The sequence below is a fragment of the Phoenix dactylifera genome, unplaced genomic scaffold (assembly GCF_009389715.1).
Source record: "Phoenix dactylifera cultivar Barhee BC4 unplaced genomic scaffold, palm_55x_up_171113_PBpolish2nd_filt_p 000490F, whole genome shotgun sequence".
NCBI classification, from domain to species: domain Eukaryota; kingdom Viridiplantae; phylum Streptophyta; class Magnoliopsida; order Arecales; family Arecaceae; genus Phoenix; species Phoenix dactylifera.
Window position 1 is genome coordinate 117,492 of NW_024067910.1, and position 21,921 is coordinate 139,412.

General features: G+C 37.9%; 2 protein-coding genes across 7 annotated transcripts in view; one reads left to right on the forward strand and one right to left on the reverse strand.

The window, feature by feature from the left end:
- The window catches only part of LOC103711966 (DNA repair protein REV1), a 40,713-nt gene extending 39,370 nt beyond the window's left edge, over nt 1-1,343 (reverse strand). For all 5 annotated transcript variants that reach the window (XR_005508410.1, XM_039119124.1, XM_039119123.1 and 2 more), the window contains exons 1-4: nt 1,082-1,343; nt 798-945; nt 223-338; nt 63-139 (exon numbers count right to left, since the gene is read on the reverse strand). Coding sequence is in view for 4 of the 5 variants with exons in the window: in XM_039119124.1 (XP_038975052.1) it covers nt 63-139; nt 223-338; nt 798-945; nt 1,082-1,248 (508 nt within the window). In the remaining variant the exon portion in view is untranslated. The remainder of the gene's footprint in view (nt 1-62; nt 140-222; nt 339-797; nt 946-1,081) is intronic.
- A 15,231-nt stretch (nt 1,344-16,574) lies between these two features.
- LOC120106206 (probable receptor-like protein kinase At1g80640) lies at nt 16,575-20,036 on the forward strand. 2 transcript variants are annotated; one of them, XM_039119127.1, is made up of 10 exons: nt 16,575-16,993; nt 17,634-17,792; nt 17,905-18,155; nt 18,245-18,377; nt 18,466-18,529; nt 18,645-18,741; nt 18,853-18,955; nt 19,094-19,212; nt 19,321-19,410; nt 19,496-20,036. In XM_039119127.1, exons 1-10 carry the CDS (start codon nt 16,798-16,800, stop codon nt 19,658-19,660), a joined length of 1,377 nt encoding a protein of 458 aa, XP_038975055.1. In that variant the 5' UTR covers nt 16,575-16,797; the 3' UTR covers nt 19,661-20,036. The 2 variants fall into 2 exon arrangements, with proteins under 2 accessions (XP_038975055.1, XP_038975054.1); XM_039119126.1 differs by having other exon boundaries at nt 16,576-16,993; nt 17,634-17,798.
- The last annotated feature ends 1,885 nt before the right edge of the window (nt 20,037-21,921 follow it).

Below are 21,921 nucleotides of genomic sequence, written 5' to 3' on the forward strand. Positions count from 1 at the left end.
GCTGCATGGCAAGAGATACTTAAGAGATGGATGCATTTTAAAGAGGATTAAAAAATATTTACAACTCAAAAGTTTATTAGCTGCCACACAATCCATCACCCATGCAGGTTTCACAACAGGGAGACCTCGGCTAAATGCCCTGAAATTAAAAAATTATAAGTTAAGCATCAAGAAAGGAAATGAACAACATGAAGCAGATTTAACCATCAGAGTTCTTAATACCTGAAGTTCCTCATTTTACTATCAGGAAGGTGACTGCAAATGATATGAGTCACTGTATGCGTTGAGAAGTAATTCTCAAACCGCCCACCATGCTTCAGCATATATGCCTTTAGTTCCTGACAACCAGTAACCCCAATCAAAGTCAGTGCCCGGTCTCCAAATAGTGCTGAACAAACTATTACGTGCATTTATTAGAAATTACTAGAATTACAAACCCCACCCCACCCACCCCCCAGCCCCACCCAAAAAAAAGAAGAAGAAGATTTGACGGGTCAGTGGTGGTGAGTCAAGGAGTGTTGTGGTTTTAAGTGGACAAAATGTGATATTATTTACGTATAAGTGGTCACTGCAGATCTGCAATTGTTGTACAAATGATAGCCATTGCTGGAGGCCATATAGGCATGCTACCTGCTACGAATGAAAGGAGGCTTTGTTTCTGGGTATTCTTCATTATCTGAAGAGCTAGAAGGTTATGATTCACCTTGAATCGAATAAAAATTGAGATTACTTTATCCTCGCATGGGATCAAATTAAACTGCACGTTTAAAGAAAACGGAAAGGGGAGAAGGAAAGACCTGACTGGAGGGAACAGTGAATCCATCGACGAAAATAGAAACCCCATGGAAGATGCCCTTCTTCCCATCACCGGAATCTTGAAGGGATGAAGTGGAAGCCGCCGAATCGAATTGTTCTCGCAGCTTCTTATTCTTCTCCACCATATAACTGTCGCAAAAATCATCCACAACGGAAAGATGACGACGGAGAAAAAGAAAGAGAGATTGTACCAAAAAAAAACAGAGAGAGAGAGAGACCATGGAAGTTTGGAACAAGAGAGAGGAATTAGGAGAAGGGAAGGCACCTTCCGAAATCGGCGAAGGGGGAATTTTTGGGGCGGAGAGAGTTCCGAGGGTTTCTGACTCGGGGAAAAGGGCCGGAGGAGTCGGACATGGTTTTCCTCTTTTTGGCGTTGCCAGAGGCCGACGAGGAGGAGGAGGCGGCGGTGTGAGAGGGAGATTCGAAGGCCATGGTGAGAATTTTTGGGGGGCGGGGGAGAGGCCGAGAGGGGAACGGGATCGCCTTCCCGAAGAAGGAACAAGAAGGACAAGAAAAAAGAGCGGGCAAAAGAAGGGTGGTTCTATATACACCCCCCCTATTGCTCAGGACACCCCGCAAAAATTAAAAAAAAATTAAATACTCTCTACACCCCCCATTTGCTAAGGACACCCCTAAAAAATTAAAAATTCCTAAATTACCCCCCACCCTCCCCACCCCCTCACCTAAATTGCTCTCTACACCCCCCAAACCCCCCCACCCCGCTCTTCCCCTCCAAAACACCCGCCGGCTTCTCCCTTCCGCCCAAAAAACCTCGCCTCAAGCACCTCGCCGGCGGCCAAACCCCCTCCGTCTCCCTTTGAACTGTTCCGCCCAAAGCACCTCGCCAACGCCCAAAACCCCCCCGTTCCCCCTTCTCCCTCTCGTCGCCGGCATTCTCCCGATCTCCGACCACCTCGCCGGCTTCTCCCGGAACCACCTCCCCGGCCATCTCCCGAGCAACGAGCACCTCGCCGGCGCCTCCACGACCACCTCGAGGTAGCTCCCCCCCCCCCCCCCCCGCCTCCCCAAATCATTCGGCACTGGTTCTTTGAACCAGTGCCTTCGGTTCGGCCCCATAGGGCCGACCCGCTGCAATTGGGTCGGCCCCATGGGGCCGACCAAAATACATTGGTTCGGCCCCATGGGGCCGACCCAATGTATCTTGGTCCCCATGGGGCCGAATCCAAATTTTTTTTTTTTTCTGTTGCTAGACTAAGGATTATTTTTATTCCCAAATTTTAGCCTAGATCACGTCCTTAGGGTGAATTGGATACCCAACATCAAGGACAAGTTTTTCATTACTATATTAGATAGTAATTTGAGAAGTAGGGATAATTTAGAATCATTATCATATAGCATTAACATGGTGCATCCAAATATGATGATCTTGTTACCTTCATCGATGTCATTCTTGATCTTGGAATGATTATCTCATATCAAATGCTCTATCAAATAATAAAACCACAACATTAGTTAACGAACAAAAACTAAAAACAAAAACTAAGAACTGCGGCATAGTTTTAGGTAAAGTCTATTATTGAGTTATGTCTTGAGTTTACGAGTCGTATACTTTTGAATTATCATTTATGTATGCAATTGAAGTAACATTGAATTATTTATCACAAAACCCAATCATGTAGCATCCACACTTCTTTGTCCCACAGGCAGTCTTTATTCGCTTTTCTTTTTTGGTTCGGTACGTCCCACCCCTCTCACAACCTAACGTAATTCTGGGTTTCTTAGAAATGGTACCTGCATCGGATGATTTGATTACAACAACAAAACCATTTCGCCTCCCAGCTTCACGACACCAATTACACAAGTCCTCTCTACTCTTGAAGATCTATACATTAAACAATTTATGTAAGTACACAGTTGTAAAAATAGCTCGCTAAACTAATACAAAATTGCACAATACATTATAATACCTCGTAAGTTGTAAATTCGCTTGTGTAATCCAGTACAAATTCTGATCCAATTATACTCGATTCGGTTGTAGCATAGCCCTACATATAAAATAATTTATCACCAAGAATTAATGAATCAGAGGATCTGTTCGGCACAAAATTCAGCACGGCACGCGATTTGGCACCAGAAGCCTTCTGTTCGGCTGCACAGTGACGAACAGAAGGCTTCTGTTCGGCTGCACAGAGCCGGACAGAACCCTTCTGTTCGGCTGCACAGTGCCGGACAGAAGCCTTCTGTTCGGCACTGTGCAGCCGAACAGAAGGCTTCTGTTCGGTTGAGGGTTGCCGAACAGAAGGCTTCTGTTCGGCACTGTTCAGCCGAACAGAAGCCTTTTGTTCGGCGATCTAGTGCCGAACGGAGCACGAACCGTGAAAAAAAAAAATTTCGAAACAAGGTGGAACACGTACCTTTGCGGCCGATTCTTCGTCCCAAATCACTAGTTGCTTGTCCATGCTTCGAATGGGGCTTAAATCTCCTTCAAAGATCGCCTAAACGATGTAAATGGATCGAGGGGTTTAAGGGGGGTTTGAGGGGTGTTTTTTTGCTTTTCAAAACGAAACGGAGGAGGAGGAAGGGGGGGTGTACTGAGAAAATTTCAAGGGCAATATGGTAATTACACTAAAGGTTAGTTTGGGTATTTTTTTTTTGGTTTTTGGGGGGTGTCCTTAGCAATGGGGGGGCGTATATAGAACCCCCCGCAAAAGAATCGAAGAGGATTTTGGAAAGTTTTCGTTTCCGTACCCAATACTTAATAAACCGACCTACCGACTTCGCTTACCCGGCTTGTCCAGAACATTTTTCGTTCCCGTACCATAGAAACTATTTATTTATATATATTTTTTACATGTATATCTCCTAAATATACCAAATTATATAAATATTTTCATAAAATTATTATTTATACTTATATTTTATATATATATATATACTTATATCATTTAATATCGTTAAAAAATAAACGGCTTAAAATTAAAATGACTGAAATATCTTTATGGGTAGATATGCAACAAAAAAAAGTTGTAAGAGTATACATGTAAATAGCAACTTTACACGGATATTCATATAATTTCTCATATTTAGAAGAATATATATTCAAAAAATCTATTAAAAAATTAAAACTCAGTGGAAATTTATCAAGTCTTTTATGGTTCACTTGAATTGATAAGTTAAAAAAAAATCGAGTCACATTATCAATCTTTTTTAAGAGCTTGGCTTAGCCAAGTTGAAATATTAGGTTATCATTTTGGTAATGCTATTCTCGATTTAAATCGGTCCATGGCTCAAGTTGATTACATCTATGGAGCCAAGGTGGTCTTAACCTTAAACATCAGTCCATGGCTCAGATTAAATCGATAGCACACATAATATAGTCCGATCTGGGTTCTAAGCGGGGTGCGCTAATATGACCATGCGCATGTATCTCTCATGTGCTTTTTAGGGAATTGCCCATTTTTCATAATTGCGGTCTCACGACTGCACATATAGATGAGTCTTAATAAAGAAGCTAGCAATGAAGCTTATGCCTCTTGGGTCTCGGACTCATTAAGAGTTATACAAACAAACTCATCCTACCGCTTGCTTTTATGAGCACTAGCGCCATAGGGATAAGGAAAACATAAAAGAGTACTTCTCTTAGTCACATTCTGATTTGTTCCTACCCATTGAACCTTTTAAGGTTGGGTTCCCACCTTGTTGATCTATCTTTATGGGCTAAGCCCTATCCCCCTCGATGACTCTAGAACTACTGTTCTAGACAAACCTTTTGTAAACTGATCAGCCAAATTATTTTCTGATTTTACAAAATTTAAAGCAATAACGTTATTTTTCAATTTATATCTTAATGATTTATGACGCACTTTTAAGTGCTTGTTCATTTTTACATTGGCATTTTCTTGGTTGCACTTATCTATTTCATATTTATAGTCACAATGTAAGAAAATATGTGGTAAAGGTGACTCATCTACAGAAAGGTCTATATGTAGATCTCTGAGCCACTCAGCCTCCGTGCTAGTGGTGTCTAAAGCTATCAGTTCAAACTCCATTGTACTCCTAGATATCAAGGTTTGTTTGGTTGATTTCCAAGACACAGCAGCACCTCCTAGGAGAAATATATATCCTGTGATGGATTTAACATCTAAGGTATCACTGATCCAGTTGGCATCACTATAGCCTTCTAGAATAGTAAGAAACCCACTAAAGTGCAAACTATAGGATTTGGTACGCTTAAGATACCTAAGAATCCTCTCTAATGCTGTCCAGTGATCTCTATTTGGATTAGTAGTATATCAACTAAATCTATATACAGCATATACTATGTCTGGCTTGGTGTAGTTTGCAAGGAATCCTAGTGAGCCTATGATTTGAGCACATAGGCTTTGAAGGATAGGAATTCCTAAGTTCTTCTTGAGGTATGTAGAAGGATTAAAGGGAGTTGAGACAGGCTGACAATCGAAATAATTAAATTTATTGAGAATCTTGTCTACATAATGACTTTGAGATAACTCAATTTTATTTGCACTTCTAATTATTTTGGTATTTAAAATTAAGTCAGCTTGTCCCAAGTCTTTCATATCAAACTTATGTCTTAAGAATTACTTTACTTCATCAACTATCTGAAGATCTGTCCCAAAGATCAGTATGTCGTCTACATAAAGGCACAAGATCACAAATTTATTTTCAACTCTCTTATGGTATACACCTTCGTCTGTACTATTGATTTCAAATCCAAATGTTAGTATAATTTCATCAAATTTCAAGTGTCATTGTTTGGGTGCTTGTTTAAGACAATAGAGAGATCTAACTAGTATGCAAACTTTATTTTCTTGGCCTGAGATTATAAATCCCTCTAGCCGGTCCATATAAATTTTTTCATTTAAGTCTCCATTTGGAAAAGCTATTTTAACATCCATCTGATGAGTTACTAATCTATGGATGGAGGCTAATGCTATAAAAACCCTAATAGTCGTAATCCTAGCTACAAGTGCATAGACATCAAAAAAATCTACCTCAGGTCTATGAGTAAAACTCTTGGCAACTAATCTAGTCTTAAATTTATCTACAGAGTCATCAGGCCTAAGTTTCTTCTTAAAGATCCATTTGCACTCTATAGTTTTACAGCCAGAAGGAAGATCAGTCAATACCCATGTATTATTTTGAATAATTGACTGCATCTCATTGTCTACAGCTTCTCTCCAAGCAGGTGAATCTAAGGATTTTATTGCATCCTCAAAAGTAGTTAGAGAGTTCTTTATAAAAAAGGGATAGAAGTCATCTCCAAATGTTTTCTCTACTCTGCATCTCTTACTCCTCCTAGGTTCTGCTTCTACGTCTATTTCTCTTATCCTTATTCTACTAGAGCTACTAGATACCACTATCTACTCTAGTTCTAAGTGAAAAGTATTTTCAAAATATGTTGCATCTCTAGTTTCTATGATAGTGTTGTTACTAATATCACTTTCTTCTGAATTAATCACCAAAAATCTATTGGCATTACTATTGGTTGCATATCCTATGAATATGGCATCCATTATTTTAGGCCCTATTTTCTTTCTCTTAAAATTAGGTATTTTCACTTTTGTCAAGCACCCCCACACTTTCAAATAGCTAAGATTAGGTTTTTTATGTTTCCTAACTTCATATGGGGTTAGATCATTATTTTTAGAGAAAATCCTATTGAGGATATAGCAAGCTGAAACTAGAACTTCGCTCCACAAATTATCTAGTACTCCTGAGTTTATAAGCATGAAGTTAACCATATCCATTAAAGTCTTATTCTTTCTTTCCGCTACTCCATTTGATTGGGGAGAATAGGAAGCCGTCACTTCATGAATGATTTCATGATCTTCACAAATTGAGTTATATCATTAGATGTATATTCACCTCCCCGATCTGATCTAAGGATTTTAATTTTCTTTTTCTTTTGGTTCTCAGCTACGATCTTAAAAATCTTAAATTTGCTGAGCACCTCATCTTTGGTTTTAATTAGGTAGATGTAACAGAACTTGGATAGGTCATCTATAAAGGTCACAAAGTATCTGTTACCTACCCTGGAAGTTCTACCAAAGTCACAAACATCACTAATCTATGAATGCAATGATAGTCTATCTTAACAGGTGTCCTAGAGGGTGTACTGGTGGCGGCAGAAGGTTTAGTGTGGGAGGAGGATGAATTTCAGTTTGGTTTTGGCGAGTAGCATATCGTGAAGTAGTTAGGTTGAACTCGTTATCAACTTCACTGGTGCTCTCACCTATGGCTGTGATCAACCCTAATGTGGTGAGCCAGAACCGCATTTGGTTCTGCCACCTCGTAAAGTTATGCTCATCAAATTTTTTAGGTTTAGCACTAAGGTGGTCACTAATGTTTGAGGCCATAGGTTCAAGGTTATAGAAAAGAGTCAGAAACCTGATTGTAGGCAAAAAGTTTATGTCAATAGATTGCACTAATATTTATATTGAACTTTGGATGTCTAATTGATATATCCAAAAACTAATAGCCAGATCAGTTCCAAATTGGTGGTGGTGGTAGGCTCACTTAAGTACCAGCCTTTCTTAGGTACGTATGCTTTTTTGACAAGCTTTTCTTTAACACTATTAGTTAGTGGATATAGTCACTAGAAATCACACAAATTCAATTTTTAGAAAAGCCTAAGTCCAAACTGAAATTTGTTATTATGGATTAACCAATTTTCAGATTTTTCGTTTGAATTTTCCGAGTCAGTAATAATTGATTACTAATTTAGTGCTAGCAAAATAATTATTGTAATTGAGATCTAATATAACAATTCAATGAATTATAAGATTTATTACCTTATTAGAATAATTGATTACTAATTTTGTGCTAGAAAATCAATTGTTGTAATTGAGATTTAATTTGTCAATTCAATGAATTATATATTAGAATGATTTATTACCTTATTAGAATAATTGATTACAAATTTTGTGCCAGCAAATCAATTATTATAATTAAGATCTAAAATATCAATTCAATAAATTATAATATTTATTATCTTATTAGAATAATTGATTACTAATTTTGTGGTAGCAAATCAATTATTATAATTGAGATCTAAAATATCAATTCAATGAATTATAAAATTTATTACCTTATTAGAATAATTAATTACTAATTTTGTGGTAACAAATCAATTATTTTAATTGAGATCTAAAATATCAATTCAATGAATTATAAAATTTATTATCTTATTAGAATAATTGATTATTAATTTTGTGATAGCAAATCAATTATGGTAATTAAGATTTAATTTATCAATTCAATGAATTATATATTAGAATGATTTATTACCTTATTAGAATAATTGATTTGAGATCTAATAAGTCAATTCAATGAATTAATTATTATGTATTAACCAATTTCAAAATTTTTCGTTTGAATAGGATCTGAAAATTACTCCTTGAGGAGTCCAAATGGAGGTATGATAAACCTCTTGGAGGTTAAACAAATTATTACCTTTTTAGAATGATTTACTGAATTATATATTACTAACAAAAAAATAAAAATAAACCAAGCACTTCTTTGGATTGTTAGCAATATATCATCTAACTAAGCAAATAAATCTATAATTACAATTAACAAAAATTCTTAAAAGAAATAATATATATATTTCGGTATCAAAATAAATCTATTTGATCACAAAAGAAATCTATTCTAGCATAAAATAAATCTATTCATTAAATAAATTTAAATCACAAAACTGCAAATCCTACAGATCTACTAATATTAAATTTAAAATAAAAGTTAGAAGAAATAGCCTTATTGAAGGCAGGTCGAAGCGCGTAGACACTGTCCCAAAGATGTGTTTGCCCCCATGTACGGGTATCCCGGCAATCCTCCTCAGAGATACGACGACCATAAACTTCTTTTTCGGTACGTCTTGGAAGAAGCTAAATCAAATCTGATCGGACTTGCAAATCCAGCGAAGAATGAAACAACAAAAAATAAAATAAATTGAAAATTATTGCAAAAATAAAAATCAGAAGTGGCTAAGAGAAATAACTTTTCTTCAGAATTTTTTTGATATTTTTTTCTAATTTTTCGTGTCCCGAATAGGATGAAATTGTGGGGTATATATAGGGTTTTAATGCAGAGACATATGAGTCCTTTTGCAGACGCGTCTGCGCCTTCCGCGGATGCGTCGAGGGTAATTAAACGGGCACTGGCTCACGTAATTCCCAGCAGCAAACGCACATGCAGCCAAAAAAGCTGCATGCACATTTAATTTTTTCAACAACATAGCTATAGAGGATGGCAGAGAAGAAGGACGAGGACATATCCTATGCGAGGCGGGTGCTCGGTGCTGAGCGGGTGCACCTCAAGGGGGATTCATCTATAATGCTCGATTGGATCCGATGTGCGGACAGGTATGTAGATGGTCATCCTCTTATTCGTGAGACTCGCAGGTTGGTTATGGAGATGGATGAGTTCGGGGCAGCACATGTCTTCTGAGAGGTGAACAGGGCAGCAGACTGGGTCACCTCTTATATTGCACGGCATTCCGAGGAGCTACTTTGGACATCCATAGTAGAGCTTCTGTCCTTATTGTACTTTTTACTTTCTTCTAACTTGGCAGAATGTATTTACGCTAGAGCTATATGAATTGCTGTTTTCAAAAAAAAAAAAAAGACGAAAACAAAAAGGTGTTAGAAGACGTGTAAGATTAGTAAATGCGACCTTACAAGTCTAAAGAAAGATATGTAAAGATATTACTAGAATTTTTTAGTCTTGCACGAGTATCTAAGATCTATCTAGTATCTGATATGGGACTAAACATATACTAATACGAGTTCTACCACATCTCTATCTAACTTTTTGATAGTCTCATCGAGCTAAAAATCTAAATTCATTTAAATATATTTATACATAACACGATTGGGTCATGATGGACTAAAAATAGATATCCTTCGTTCCACATGAATTTATCCTAGACCGGGTCTGCCCAAAGCCCAACCCATTGGGCTGCAAAGATTGAGACATTGGCCAAGAGGGCCACCAAGGTGGTAGCATAGATGAAACAAGGCTTTGTTTTCACCGGTGTGGTCCAGATTCGAAACGTGCGGGCGTTGATTAAATATGAGAACCGGATGCTCCCCGCTTAGACGCATACAGTGGAAGCGCTTCTAGTGAAACCCCCCAGGGGCGGAAGCGGGTAGAGGCCGAGCTCAAGGAGGCACCCCAGAAGGAGGATATCATCAAGGCAATGGACCCGCAGATCGCCGCCCTCAGCAACGAAATCGTCAAGAAAGTTCCTCCCACTGCCTGACAAGCTGCTGGTTTAACTCCTCTCCCATCCTGCTTATTTATTAGCTGTTCTTCTTTTTCCCTGTCCGGTCGGTCTTGTGCATTTTGTACACCCTCTTGCTGTGTTCAATTCGAAGTCAATTGTAATAAGATTTTGAAGAAAGAGAAGCAAGAGAGAACAACCAATTCGAGTCATATTACTAGTACTCAATTAGCAAGCCATAATCACAAACTAGTGGGGGCCGTCATGGCCGGAGATTAAAGATCAAAATGATTTCCGCTCTGACCAGATTAAAGATTAAAGTTATGTAAATAGTGAAAACTGGAAAAAAGAAAAGAAGAAAAACTTTGACAAGATTAAATATCAAAATGATTCTGCTTCAAGCCTTCAAATGACATGGATCACTTCCCAAACAATGAGATAGAAAGAATATATTTGTGCAAATGGCTGGCATCGGCAACTTTTAAACAAAAGTTGTCCGACAGTCTGGCCCAAAACAATATGAAGTGATGCCCGAAATCCAGCACATCATTTGCATCAATGTCAAAAGAGAGAGACCTCTGAACCTTTTGGATTTTGTTGTTGGGAAATCGAAGTCTTGGCCAACATACTCACATACAATGATACAACTCCTTCACCTTGCTACGATAATTGGTTGGATCAAGAGGTAGGCCAAAGGTCAGTGCGCACCTTTCCGTACAATATATTTGGAGTCTGGTGAGATGGAGCATCTCCTTCGCTGCGAGGTATATCGATCATAGAGTTAATAGGGCTGCAGACTAGGTGGCATCCTTCGTGCTCGCTACTTGGATTATATATGCTCTAAACCAACTTGACATTTGCTCTAGGAGTCTTCTAGGATACAATATTTTTTTTATTTTATTTTTTTGATGAATTTATACTAGAAGCCTAGAATAGTGTAAATTTTTCATCTTAGCCAAAAAAAAAAAAAAATCACCTTCACCTTGACGTGGCGGCTGGGCCAGCACAAACACACAACGCATCCATAAGCAGGGTCAAAACACTTGTCCGACCTACTTGATAGCAACTACTCAACTGCTCCCGCTAGTATTCTTTGCATCATATCTTTTTATGTTTGAACTTAGAAAATTCTTATGCTTCCAATATCTTAAAAATTTAGTAAAACTTAACCGGCAGTTCCCATGTTGGCCATACTTCAATTATTCATTAGTTGTTGAAATCACCATTTTTTCTAAAAGTTTAAGCTGATAGAATGAGATAGATTTATTTATATATTTTATGATACTATATTGAAATCACTACTTTTATACTTGAAATTTCTCCTGATGATTGAGTTCTCGGGTCTCATGTAGATCAATAGATGAGAGAGCTAAATATTTGGAGTATGCATGCTTCAAACCAAAAGAAAAATCTATCTAATGAAAAGAAAAGACAATTGATTTGTTGAGTGCACCAAAAGAAAAATCTCAAACCACCTAATTTTATCTCGGTTGGATGGTGAGCACCTCCATCCCCAACCGAGCGCTTGCACTTGTGGGAGGTCCTTGTCCTCACCCTAAGACTGAATTCTTTATACTATGTTTTTTTCAGGAAGTTCATATTATCGAATGGATATTATTTCGAAGAAAACTTTTAGATATGTTTTTATATTAGAAAAACATCAAATATGAATTGAAAGATTACCCGAATGTTACTCGATGAATACAAAACAATATCAATATGGATGCTGGGATACCAAAATCTAATATGCTGATGCATATTGATCATATTAGTGCATATGGATGGCATGTGAGGACTCATGCATGCATATTTTTAGTTCCAGAAAGATTGTTTCCTGGGAAGCTCTTCATTATCCATACCAAGTAAAAAAATTCAAATAATATCTTCTGACTAAGCCTTTTCTGGATAAGATCCTAGATTATTATAAAAGATATCAGAGCAAATCTGTCCATGATCTTTGTAGACTGAAAGATGATGCAGTATGAAATCATAAGCCAATTATGATATTTGTGATTAAATTTTAGGATTTGATGGAGTTAGACGGTTAACTTAGCGAGGATATTAGAACTCAAATGAGAAAAGTATGTGAGAACTTGTCTAGGGTATATTTAGTACCAGATTAATTATGTACTTAAAAGATCTTGGATATTTGTATAAGGCCAAAAAATTCAAATAATATTATAAATTAAGCAAGATTTTAGGTCATTATAAATTACTAAATTCTCTATTTTGATGAGTATACTTTCAATAAAAAATGATGTGAATTTTGTTACTGGTATTTAAAGCAAATCCCCCCCCTCCCCCTTTTTCCTTTTCTCCTTCTGTTTCACTAGTCTTAACAAGTCTGACCCACATATGGGAGGATGATCATGTGCTCAATAAATAAAGCTGGGCCATGAAACCAATTGGTATGGAGAGACGCTGTATTCTTGTAGCCTGGAACAAAAAAAGATTCAGAAAATTTTACAAGCACTTATTTCTCAAAAAAAAACAACAGAGAGAGAGAAAGAAACGCAAACAATTGCTTTTGGACCCGGCACCTACTTAAACCTAAACGTGATCTCAGATGCTGATTGGTGTGCCTAACATGATGAAGTCAAGCGAGACACAGTAACATCACATGCATGCATCCATGATCATACATCTATCACTAGCAGAATCTCAAGCATGTACCATAGCTATATACGTGCTAGTGTGAACTTGAAATTAAAGGTGACAAATTGCCTTTGGCCCCCTATAATTAAAATAGTTCCCTCATGGGGTCCAGCCTAAGTCTCTTTGAAAATGTTGGGTCTTGAGTAAACTAAAGCAAACAGTCAACATTGTAAGTTTCCTCTCAAGTTGGCGGTGTCACGAGGAAATACATTGTTATTCCATGGGACTAAGGTGGCGTTTATCTCTCTAATATTTCAAGTATTAGGATTCCAGCTTTGCATGCACGGTACGCAGAGCGCTTGTGGGCCACACGTGAATCAATCACTTGGCAATTGTTTTGGATTTGAGTACACTAAAATAATTGTCTTGCGAGCAATATTGTTGCATCTATTTATAAGGGTGACTGGCTTTAATTGAATCAAATTTGACCTAGGTCGGCCAATTCAATCAAAATTGGTTATGTGTACGTGCGTTCTTAAACCAAATCTCATCCAAAAACTAACCATCTAAGTCATGGATTTGATTGGGCTGAACTATGTATCGTTGATTGAAGGGGATCAAATAGTGAACTACATTTTCAATCTCCCTCTATTTTATGGTTTAACTACTCAAGGAAGAAGAGAAAAAATGGCCAAAATTTGGTGAAGCTAGGACGGGAAAATACATCATCAATAACAAGTCCAAGTGACTTTCTCTGCCACACTAACTACCAGTCAGAGATGGATACATTCAGACTCTATCATTGGATCACTTATCGTACCGATCTAAAACCATTTCGGACTCCATCATTCATCCATCTATACAAATCTTAGGGTGATCGGTGATGATTCATCGTAAAACATGATCGATATTTTTTGGATTAATTTGTAAATAGTGATAGAAAGAAAAAAAAACTATATATCATTTCGACAAAAATATTAGATGTGATTTGTAAAATTTCTTATTATAGTGTTGGAAGATTCTTTATGAGTATTAGATAATCAACTCAGGCTATTAGCATCTGCTTCCTAATATTTTACCACCACTGGGTGATAACCCTTGTCGGTTTGTTTTGAACTGGAAACTCCTTGGGGGCTTAAATGGTGCTGTGGGTCCACATTCTAGAACCCCGGTCGTGCGAACCTAACCTTTCCACGTGCGCCTGTAATATGGATGGCTGTGATTATTGTCGTCCTGCACTCCTCTCCTACTCCTCACGTTCCGAGCTGCGTTTTTCCTTAAAATAGATATGTCATACGGTATAAGTACGAATACATCCAATAAAATTAAAAAATAATAAATTCTAAAGTACGCAAAATAACTCTTTCTCCACAACCTACAAAGTGCTTTCAAAGTAATTGGCCACCGTGGTGACCGCGGAGCTTCAGGCGGCCTGGAAGAGTGTCTCCTATGCGAGGCGGGTTCTAGGTGTGGGTCGCATCCTTCTTGAAGGGGACTCGACCACGGTGATCCGGTGGATCCGGAAAGAAGGGTGCTCAGTTGAGGACCGGCCACTGCTCCACGATATCCGCAGAGCTTTGGGGGAAGTTGTCTCCTACCAAGCCTCGCACGTATATCGGGAGGCGAACGGTGCGGCAGATTGGGTTGCTTCCTTCGCGGCTCATCACTCGGAAGGCTTTTTTTGGATAGACCACGCGGCTGTGCCTACGCCTCTGCGCAGCATTTTGTTTTCTGATTTTGTTGGCCATCTTCACACTCGTCATGTGTGACTCGCTGATGTACCCAAAAAAAAAAAAAAAAAAAAAAAATTGACCACATAAGCAGCAACCGAGTCTACGGCTCTGTTGGCTTTTCCAGCCGCTTCTTTGAGCCATGGTCGAGAGCGTCGCATTCCGAGTTAGCACCGACAACTTGGTGACCAATGTTGCGTGAGGGACAGCAGCCCGTGTTGTGTTGTGCCTTGGAGCCAACATTTTTTTTTTTTTTTTCTAATGGAGGAAGTGACGTTTCCTTGGTGCCAAATGAGTGCAAATTTTGGTGGTCAAGAGTGAGTGCAATTTAATCCTTCAAGCTCCAACCCCAGGATAACAAATGGATAAAAAATATATGGTTTATTTAGATAGGAATTTCTGCACAAGCTAGGGATCCAACGTTGATGGTTTGACTTATGATCATCATCATGATGCAGCTTGTCTCTTCATGTATGGTGTCATGGATGCAATGGGTTGGTCAATGTTTATTAATAGGAGATCCACAATATGTTTAGAAATTTTTTAAGGGTAGCTGGATATGCGCAAGTCTTCAAATTATCAATTGAAGCAAAGAAATAGTCGAAAATTATTGCCAATTTATCTAGACAAGTTTTTTTTTTGAAGCAGCATAGGTTTGTAAGAAAGCCAACATTGCTTGATTGGGTCTACCAGGGATATATTGTACTCTAATTTTTATAGATGTATCTATATAAGAATTATATAATACATCAAAGTTATAAAAAAAAAGAAAAAGAAAAAGAAAAAGAGATGTATCTTTAATTTTAGGGGACACCTAAAATCTAGATCACGGATTGAAGAAGGGCTGGTGCTGCCAGTCCCAAATTGAGACAAATATTTTCACATGTTTCAGTAAATGCATTTGATCATTTCTTTTTTTGCTTACAATTCTGGGCTGAAACTGGGCAGCCTTTTAGTTGTGAGTTGGACGATTCATTTTTTCTCCTATCAGAAAATATGAGTGCTAGTGTTTGAAAATTTTTGAATGGAGATACGTGGCACTAATTGCATTTGATTCCCAGTAGTGATAGCTTTTTTCTAATATCTCAGGGATGTGGCCTAATAGGAACATAAGCTGAAGATTTAAAAGGACTAAATTTGGAACTAGACATACATCTACAAAAAAAAAGAATCCCTACATGCATCATAAGAAAGAATACAGATATTATCGCAACAAAAAAAAAAAACAAATACAAATTCAGGTGATCTTATATCCTCTTTTTTTGGCACCCTATGATGGAAAATCCAATTATAGAAGAAAAATGGGTGGCAGATGCAATGTCACTCATGACTCAAGATATACTACTAAAAGCTTGTTTGTCCAATATCCTGGACAGCTGTCATTAATCCTTCTTTGTATCCGTTACCTAGCACAATAAATAGGATTGATATCCATATCAGGATGTGGCTATCTAAACCCATATTATTGTTAAGTTATAATGCATACCTAAAAATACGACCTAATAATTAGAATACTCCTCCCTGGTCATCACTCCAAAGAAGTATTAGGATAACATTTCAGCTCATATTGTGAACTCATATTAGTCGAACTGCAATTTAAAAAAATAAAATAAAATAAATCACAAAAGTTCTTCATAGGTGAATTATATTTATATTCAATATTTTTAAAAAAATTATAATTACTTTTTTAACATTTATTTTGATTTTATATTTATTTAAATCTATTTGTTCAGCTTTCTAAAGAGAGAAACACCCACAATTGAGCTTGAAACCATGTATCCACCATCTTTCTACATCTCTTGGAATCCGAAAAAGTTAGGAAGGCGTGTGCGGTAGCCTTCGTTTAATTTATAATTTAACATAATGTTGTCAAATTATTAATTTTAATTGAGATTTAAATGCTATATCAGATTTTTTTAAAAATAATTAAATAATTTTAAGTGATATACTCACCATTACCCCGAAAATGCATGTATTCTCTCTTCTTTTTTAAATATAAATATAATAAAAATAAAATTTAGTGAATTTTTATGATTTGCTTAATAAAATTATGGTCTAATAATTTTGTACGTATGTCTCCCCCGCCCAATCTTCCACTTGCCTTTGGTAACCGCCACATGATTGCATCTTTATCTGGGCCCCACGGAGATAAAAAGTGGTCTCCTGTTTTCCGTGCACCAGGTCCCTGTCCCACCTTTATTTAAAAAAAGGGAAAAGAGCCATTTAGAAAGCCAAGAAAACAAGCCTCAAAAGATCCAACTCAAAAGGCCAGGTGTATGTGAGAGAGAGAGAGGAATTCAAAACAGAAAAAACCAAAGCGATTTAAACTGGGCTGTTGCTATGTTTCATCATTTGGATTCCCTCCGCACTTTGGTCTCTTGATATCCTCAACTGGTTTTGGAGATTTCCTAAATTTTCTTGCTGTCTTTTTTATCGGCGGGGGGCGGAGACATGAAGAGGCCACCATCACCTCTTCTACTTCCATGCATTCTGGTCTACTCCTCCTTGCTCTTCCCAGCTGTAACCCATGGCAGAGGCTCCCCCATGCTCTCTCCCTTCATCTCCCCCCTTCACTCCCCTCAAATCCAACCCATTTCTGTACCTCCTTCATCTCTGGCACCATCTCCTATAGGGAATAATCTAGCAGGTGCTCGCTGATCTCTCTGTTTTTTCGCTGTTTTCTTTTGGGGGATTCAAAATTTCTAAGCTTTCCACACTATCACATCTTGTGAATCTTTGCCTGTTTTTAGTGTATTTTTTTTAAAATTTTCTTGAAGTTTTGGCATCATTTTGAACATGTCTTTTTGGGTAGCATGTTTGGCTGGTTTAGGGGAGAAAGGCCGCTCCTTTTTATTTTAATCCTGTGGAGCGTTGCAAAGATGGCTTTTTGATTCCATGGCTGCTCCACGAGCAACTTCTCTTTTAAGGCTAAAGAATGCCAGCAAGTTTAAGGGAAAAAAAGGCTGCTTGTTTTTTCTCTAAATCCAGTGTTTTTAGATCGTACTATTTCAAAGATCGCAGCTTTTTGGAAGCCATCAGGAAGGAACAGTTTTTCCCCCTTTGATCATCTTCTTAACTGTTTCTTTTTTTTTTTCATAGTGACTTGTTTTGCATTTTGTTTTGATTTTCTTTTTCTTTGAAGCTCTATATTTTCTCGAGTGATCCAAGATTTGTTTTTTTAAAGATGAAAATAGAATAATCACATACTTCGGAAACAACAGCACTTTTTTTCCTTCTTTCTCGGAGCATTGCTGAAGTCCATCTATCATGTGATCTTCTGAATGCAGGGATGCAGATCATAGTACGTCACAACCATTTGCACAAAGAATTGATTATTGCAATCGTTCTGGCCTCTGTTGCCGTGGCTGCGATCATTGTATCAACATGTTGGGCCTGTCTCTTTTGGCGAAGAAATCGCCAAACTCTCGATTCAAAGAATATTCAAAGTTCAGGTTTATTCTCTTCTTGCCTTTCATTTGGATCTGCCGTCATGATTCTCCAAATTGTGCTTTTATGTTTCATTCGAACTTAACATGTCAAAAATATTAAACATTGTAGATGGTGCTAGAGGGCTCACACTAGGTCCAATCTTGAGCAAGTTTAATTCGTTGAAGATGACTGGCAAGAAAGGATTGTGGGCTATGGTTGAGTATTCATTGCTAGAATCGTCAACTAATAAATTCAGTGAGAGCAATATCTTGGGAGAAGGAGGATTTGGGTGTGTATATAAAGCTTGCTTTGAGGGGGGACTTCTTGCTGCAGTGAAGAAATTGGATGGTGGTGGCCAGGATTGTGAAAGAGAGTTTGAGGTGAGATCTGTAGATCCAAGTCATGCCTGTTTCTGTCTTCCCTGTGATTAATGTCATTGCTTTCAAGTTTTCCCTTTTCTTATGATCAGAATGAGCTGGATTTGCTCGGAAGAATCCGGCATCCAAATATAGTTTCCCTTTTGGGTTACTGTATTCATGGAGAAACAAGGCTTCTTGTTTATGACTTGATGCAAAATGGATCTCTGGAAACACAGTTGCATGGTATTCTTGTAGTTATCTTTCCCTTCTAGCGAAATGAAGCAAGAAAGCTTGAATTTTGGCTTATTTTCTCTTTTTACTACTTTTGTAGGGCCATCTCATGGGTCAGCTTTAACTTGGCACATTCGCATGAAAATTGCACTTGATACAGCAAGGTTTACATGTTAAATGACTTTCACTTGTCCGGTTATGGTTTTTAGTTTTTAGTTTTAACAGTTATTTAGCTACTACAGTTGCCTCTTTTGCTGTTATAACTTTGATGCAACACAGAGGGTTGGAATATCTCCACGAGCACTGCAATCCACCTGTGATTCATAGAGATCTAAAATCATCCAATATACTTCTAGATTCAGAGTTTAATGCCAAGGTATCTGCAAATATTTTTTGTCTTTTTATCGTTTTCAAATCAATGTTCTCCTCTTCCTTGGTTAGAAAGTCAAGTTCTCATTCTCTTTTCTTGAATTGCCTTTGGGTCCAGATTTCAGATTTTGGCCTTGCTGTGACTGGTGGAAACCATAACAAAGGCAGTGTCAAGCTTTCGGGCACTCTGGGTTATGTGGCTCCCGAGTACTTATTAGATGGTATACTAGATCCCTCTTATCCTGTTTCTCTCTCTCTCCTCCGACCAATCTGAATTTAAATTGTTATATATATATATGCAGCGCAGCTGGTTTTCTTTGGATTAAAGTCACATGTTTTATGCATTGCTGAATTTTCAGGCAAGCTTACTGAGAAAAGTGATGTTTATGCATTTGGAGTAGTTCTGCTAGAGCTTCTGATGGGAAGGAAACCGGTTGAAAAAATGGCACCATCTCAATGCCAATCTATTGTCACATGGGTATTGGGTTTAATGTTGCCTATCCCCAATTTTCAATTGGACCATTAAGTGTATCCGATCTCAAATATGAACGTAGCAATTTTTTGACATAGATTTTCTTGTCTGTAGGCCATGCCCCAGCTCACGGACAGAACAAAGCTTCCAAACATAGTGGACCCGGTGATTAGGAATACAATGGATTTGAAACACTTATACCAGGTTTGTTATCTGAACCTAGTCTTATTTATCTATGTAAGTACAAACTTCGGTCCTTGCCAACCAGAACGATCACGTCATTGTGCAGGTTGCTGCCGTTGCCGTGCTGTGTGTCCAGCCAGAACCAAGTTATAGGCCATTGATAACTGATGTACTTCACTCGCTCGTTCCTCTGGTGCCCACAGAACTTGGAGGGACATTGAGAATTGCAGAGCCATCTCCTCGTGCAAGCCATAAGTCTTCTTCTCACTAAGCATACACGTGGGTGACATACTTGATGAGTGTTGCAAGCCTGCAAGGAGTACCGAGGTCTACAATTATTGACGCGTAGGTTAATTTACTCATATCTGCCCCATTTCTTGCCTACAATATGGCCCTAGTCATTTGCAGCCACTTCTTCCATTTTCCATTTTGGTTCACTAAATGGGGGCTGGTTCACTTGAAGGAAAAATCTCATTCCCTCCATCACTGTTGTAAAGATCAACTCAGGTTGCTTTTTTGCACTTGGGAAGAAAATTTGCTTGTACAGATATGAGTTAGTCTGACATCATTTTGCAGATAATTTTGAAGAAACTTAACTTCTTCACTTGGAGTTCTTAATTCTGAAGTTCATGAGAAATAATTTTCAATTAAAACATGTGAAACTCCTGGTATTAATGGACAACCACTCAGTGAGCTTTTTAACCTAAGTGCTGTCCAAAAAAATTCACCTGAACTCTACTTCCTGTGCTCCTGTGTTTAGTCTAATCTTTGTTTTGTTCGATTTTATATTAGCAGAATCTCTTGATATCATAATAAGTAATCAGCTTTTTGTTTTTTGGATCTATATGGCTGCACTCCTGTGAAATAAAGAATGAGTTCAATCTGCTTGGTTAGTGACAGACATTGTGAAATGAATGACACTGCTAGGTGTTAGTTCTGAACTCCACCAGCCGCTACTCATTGACTCACCCTCAAAACCTGGAAACTGAAGTATCACAACAGCTTTGTTAAAAAATTGCTGGTTTTTTATAAACGGATGCTTTCCTGGTGGATAGACAGAATTGGACTTTTGTAGCGTATTCCAAAACCATTCTAAGGTTCCATATTTCTAGATTGTTCTGAGACTCATCATGCCTAGGCACCAGCATGACTTATCAGTTTTGAACTGAATTAATTTGATACTCGTGATCTATCAAATTTGTAATTGACTTGTAAAATATGAAGCAAAGGAAGTTTGAAAGATATTGTTCTTCCAGTATAAAAAACGAAATGTAAGTGTATTCTCAGATGTTATGCTAGTTCTATACCTTTTAACCTCAATAGCGTGCTTTAGCAAGAAGTACCTGCTGCTGCAAATTTGCAGCAACTAAGTGACCTCACTAGGTCATTGCTTAGGTACTGCATGCTATCAGAAGTTATTTTACAAAATTAACTGGATATCTAGAAGTCCTGAATTTTGAAAAGAGATTTTGATGGCTATGAGAGGAATTATGGACTTCATCTTATTGGTCGGCATACAAGTCTTTGGGAGGCAAGGTTTTGAATCTCCGTAGGATGGGGGTGTCCCGGCTGTCCCATCCTGTTCCTATGAGAAAACAGGAGCGGGACAGGGTCGAGACTTGAAACCTATCCATGCAGGAAGAGAAAAAGAAAGAGGAAAGAAAGACAAGAAGGAAATATGAAGAAAAGGGAGAAGTGAAAGAAGAAGAAAAAGGGAAGAAAGAAAGGGAGAAGAAAAGAAAGAAAGAAAGGGAAGAAGGAAGAAAGGAAGGAGAAAGAAGAAGAAAAAGGAAAAAAGAAATAGAGGAAGGGATAAGAAAAAGAAAGAAAAAGGAGAGGAAAGAAAGGTAGGTAGAAGAAAAAAGAATGGAAGGAAGGAAAGAAAGAAAAGAAGAAGGGAGGAGGGATAGAGGATATTTATCGGGATGCATGACCACGATTACCACCGATGGGGCGAGACAGTAGGGCGCCCTGTTCATAGAGAAACCGGGATACCCCTATCCCACAGGATTTAAAACTTTGCGGGGGCAACCTCAAAGAGGCCTGCTTGAACTTGATGCTGAATTTCTAGCTATGGCAACTTGGCCAGGAGAAGGCCTGCTTGACATTCAGTAGAATTTTAGTGGCTAGTTAGGTTTTCTGTTAACCTAGACTGGCTTCTGGAAATATAATAAACTCATCTGGTAGCAACAGCAGATCTAAGCTCATTTTTGGCTTATCAATAGTTTTACCATGTATGGTCAAACATGTCTATGCGGTAATTGGAAAGTAAGTCTGTTGCTCCCATGGCTGTGATTTCTTGGCATACTCTTCAAGGTATCTGGGGAAGATTGTGGACATGAATCACGAACTCACAATGTTATACAGATTTCATTCTGTAAAAGGATTTCTGTAGAAGATGAAAGGAAGAGGTCCTCAAATGTTGACAAACTGCAGGATAGCTTTTGATTTCTTCTGAAGTTTCGAGGTTTCTACCTCAATCACATCCGTTCTTGCATATGTTGAATTATGTCACTTGATAAATATCATTAC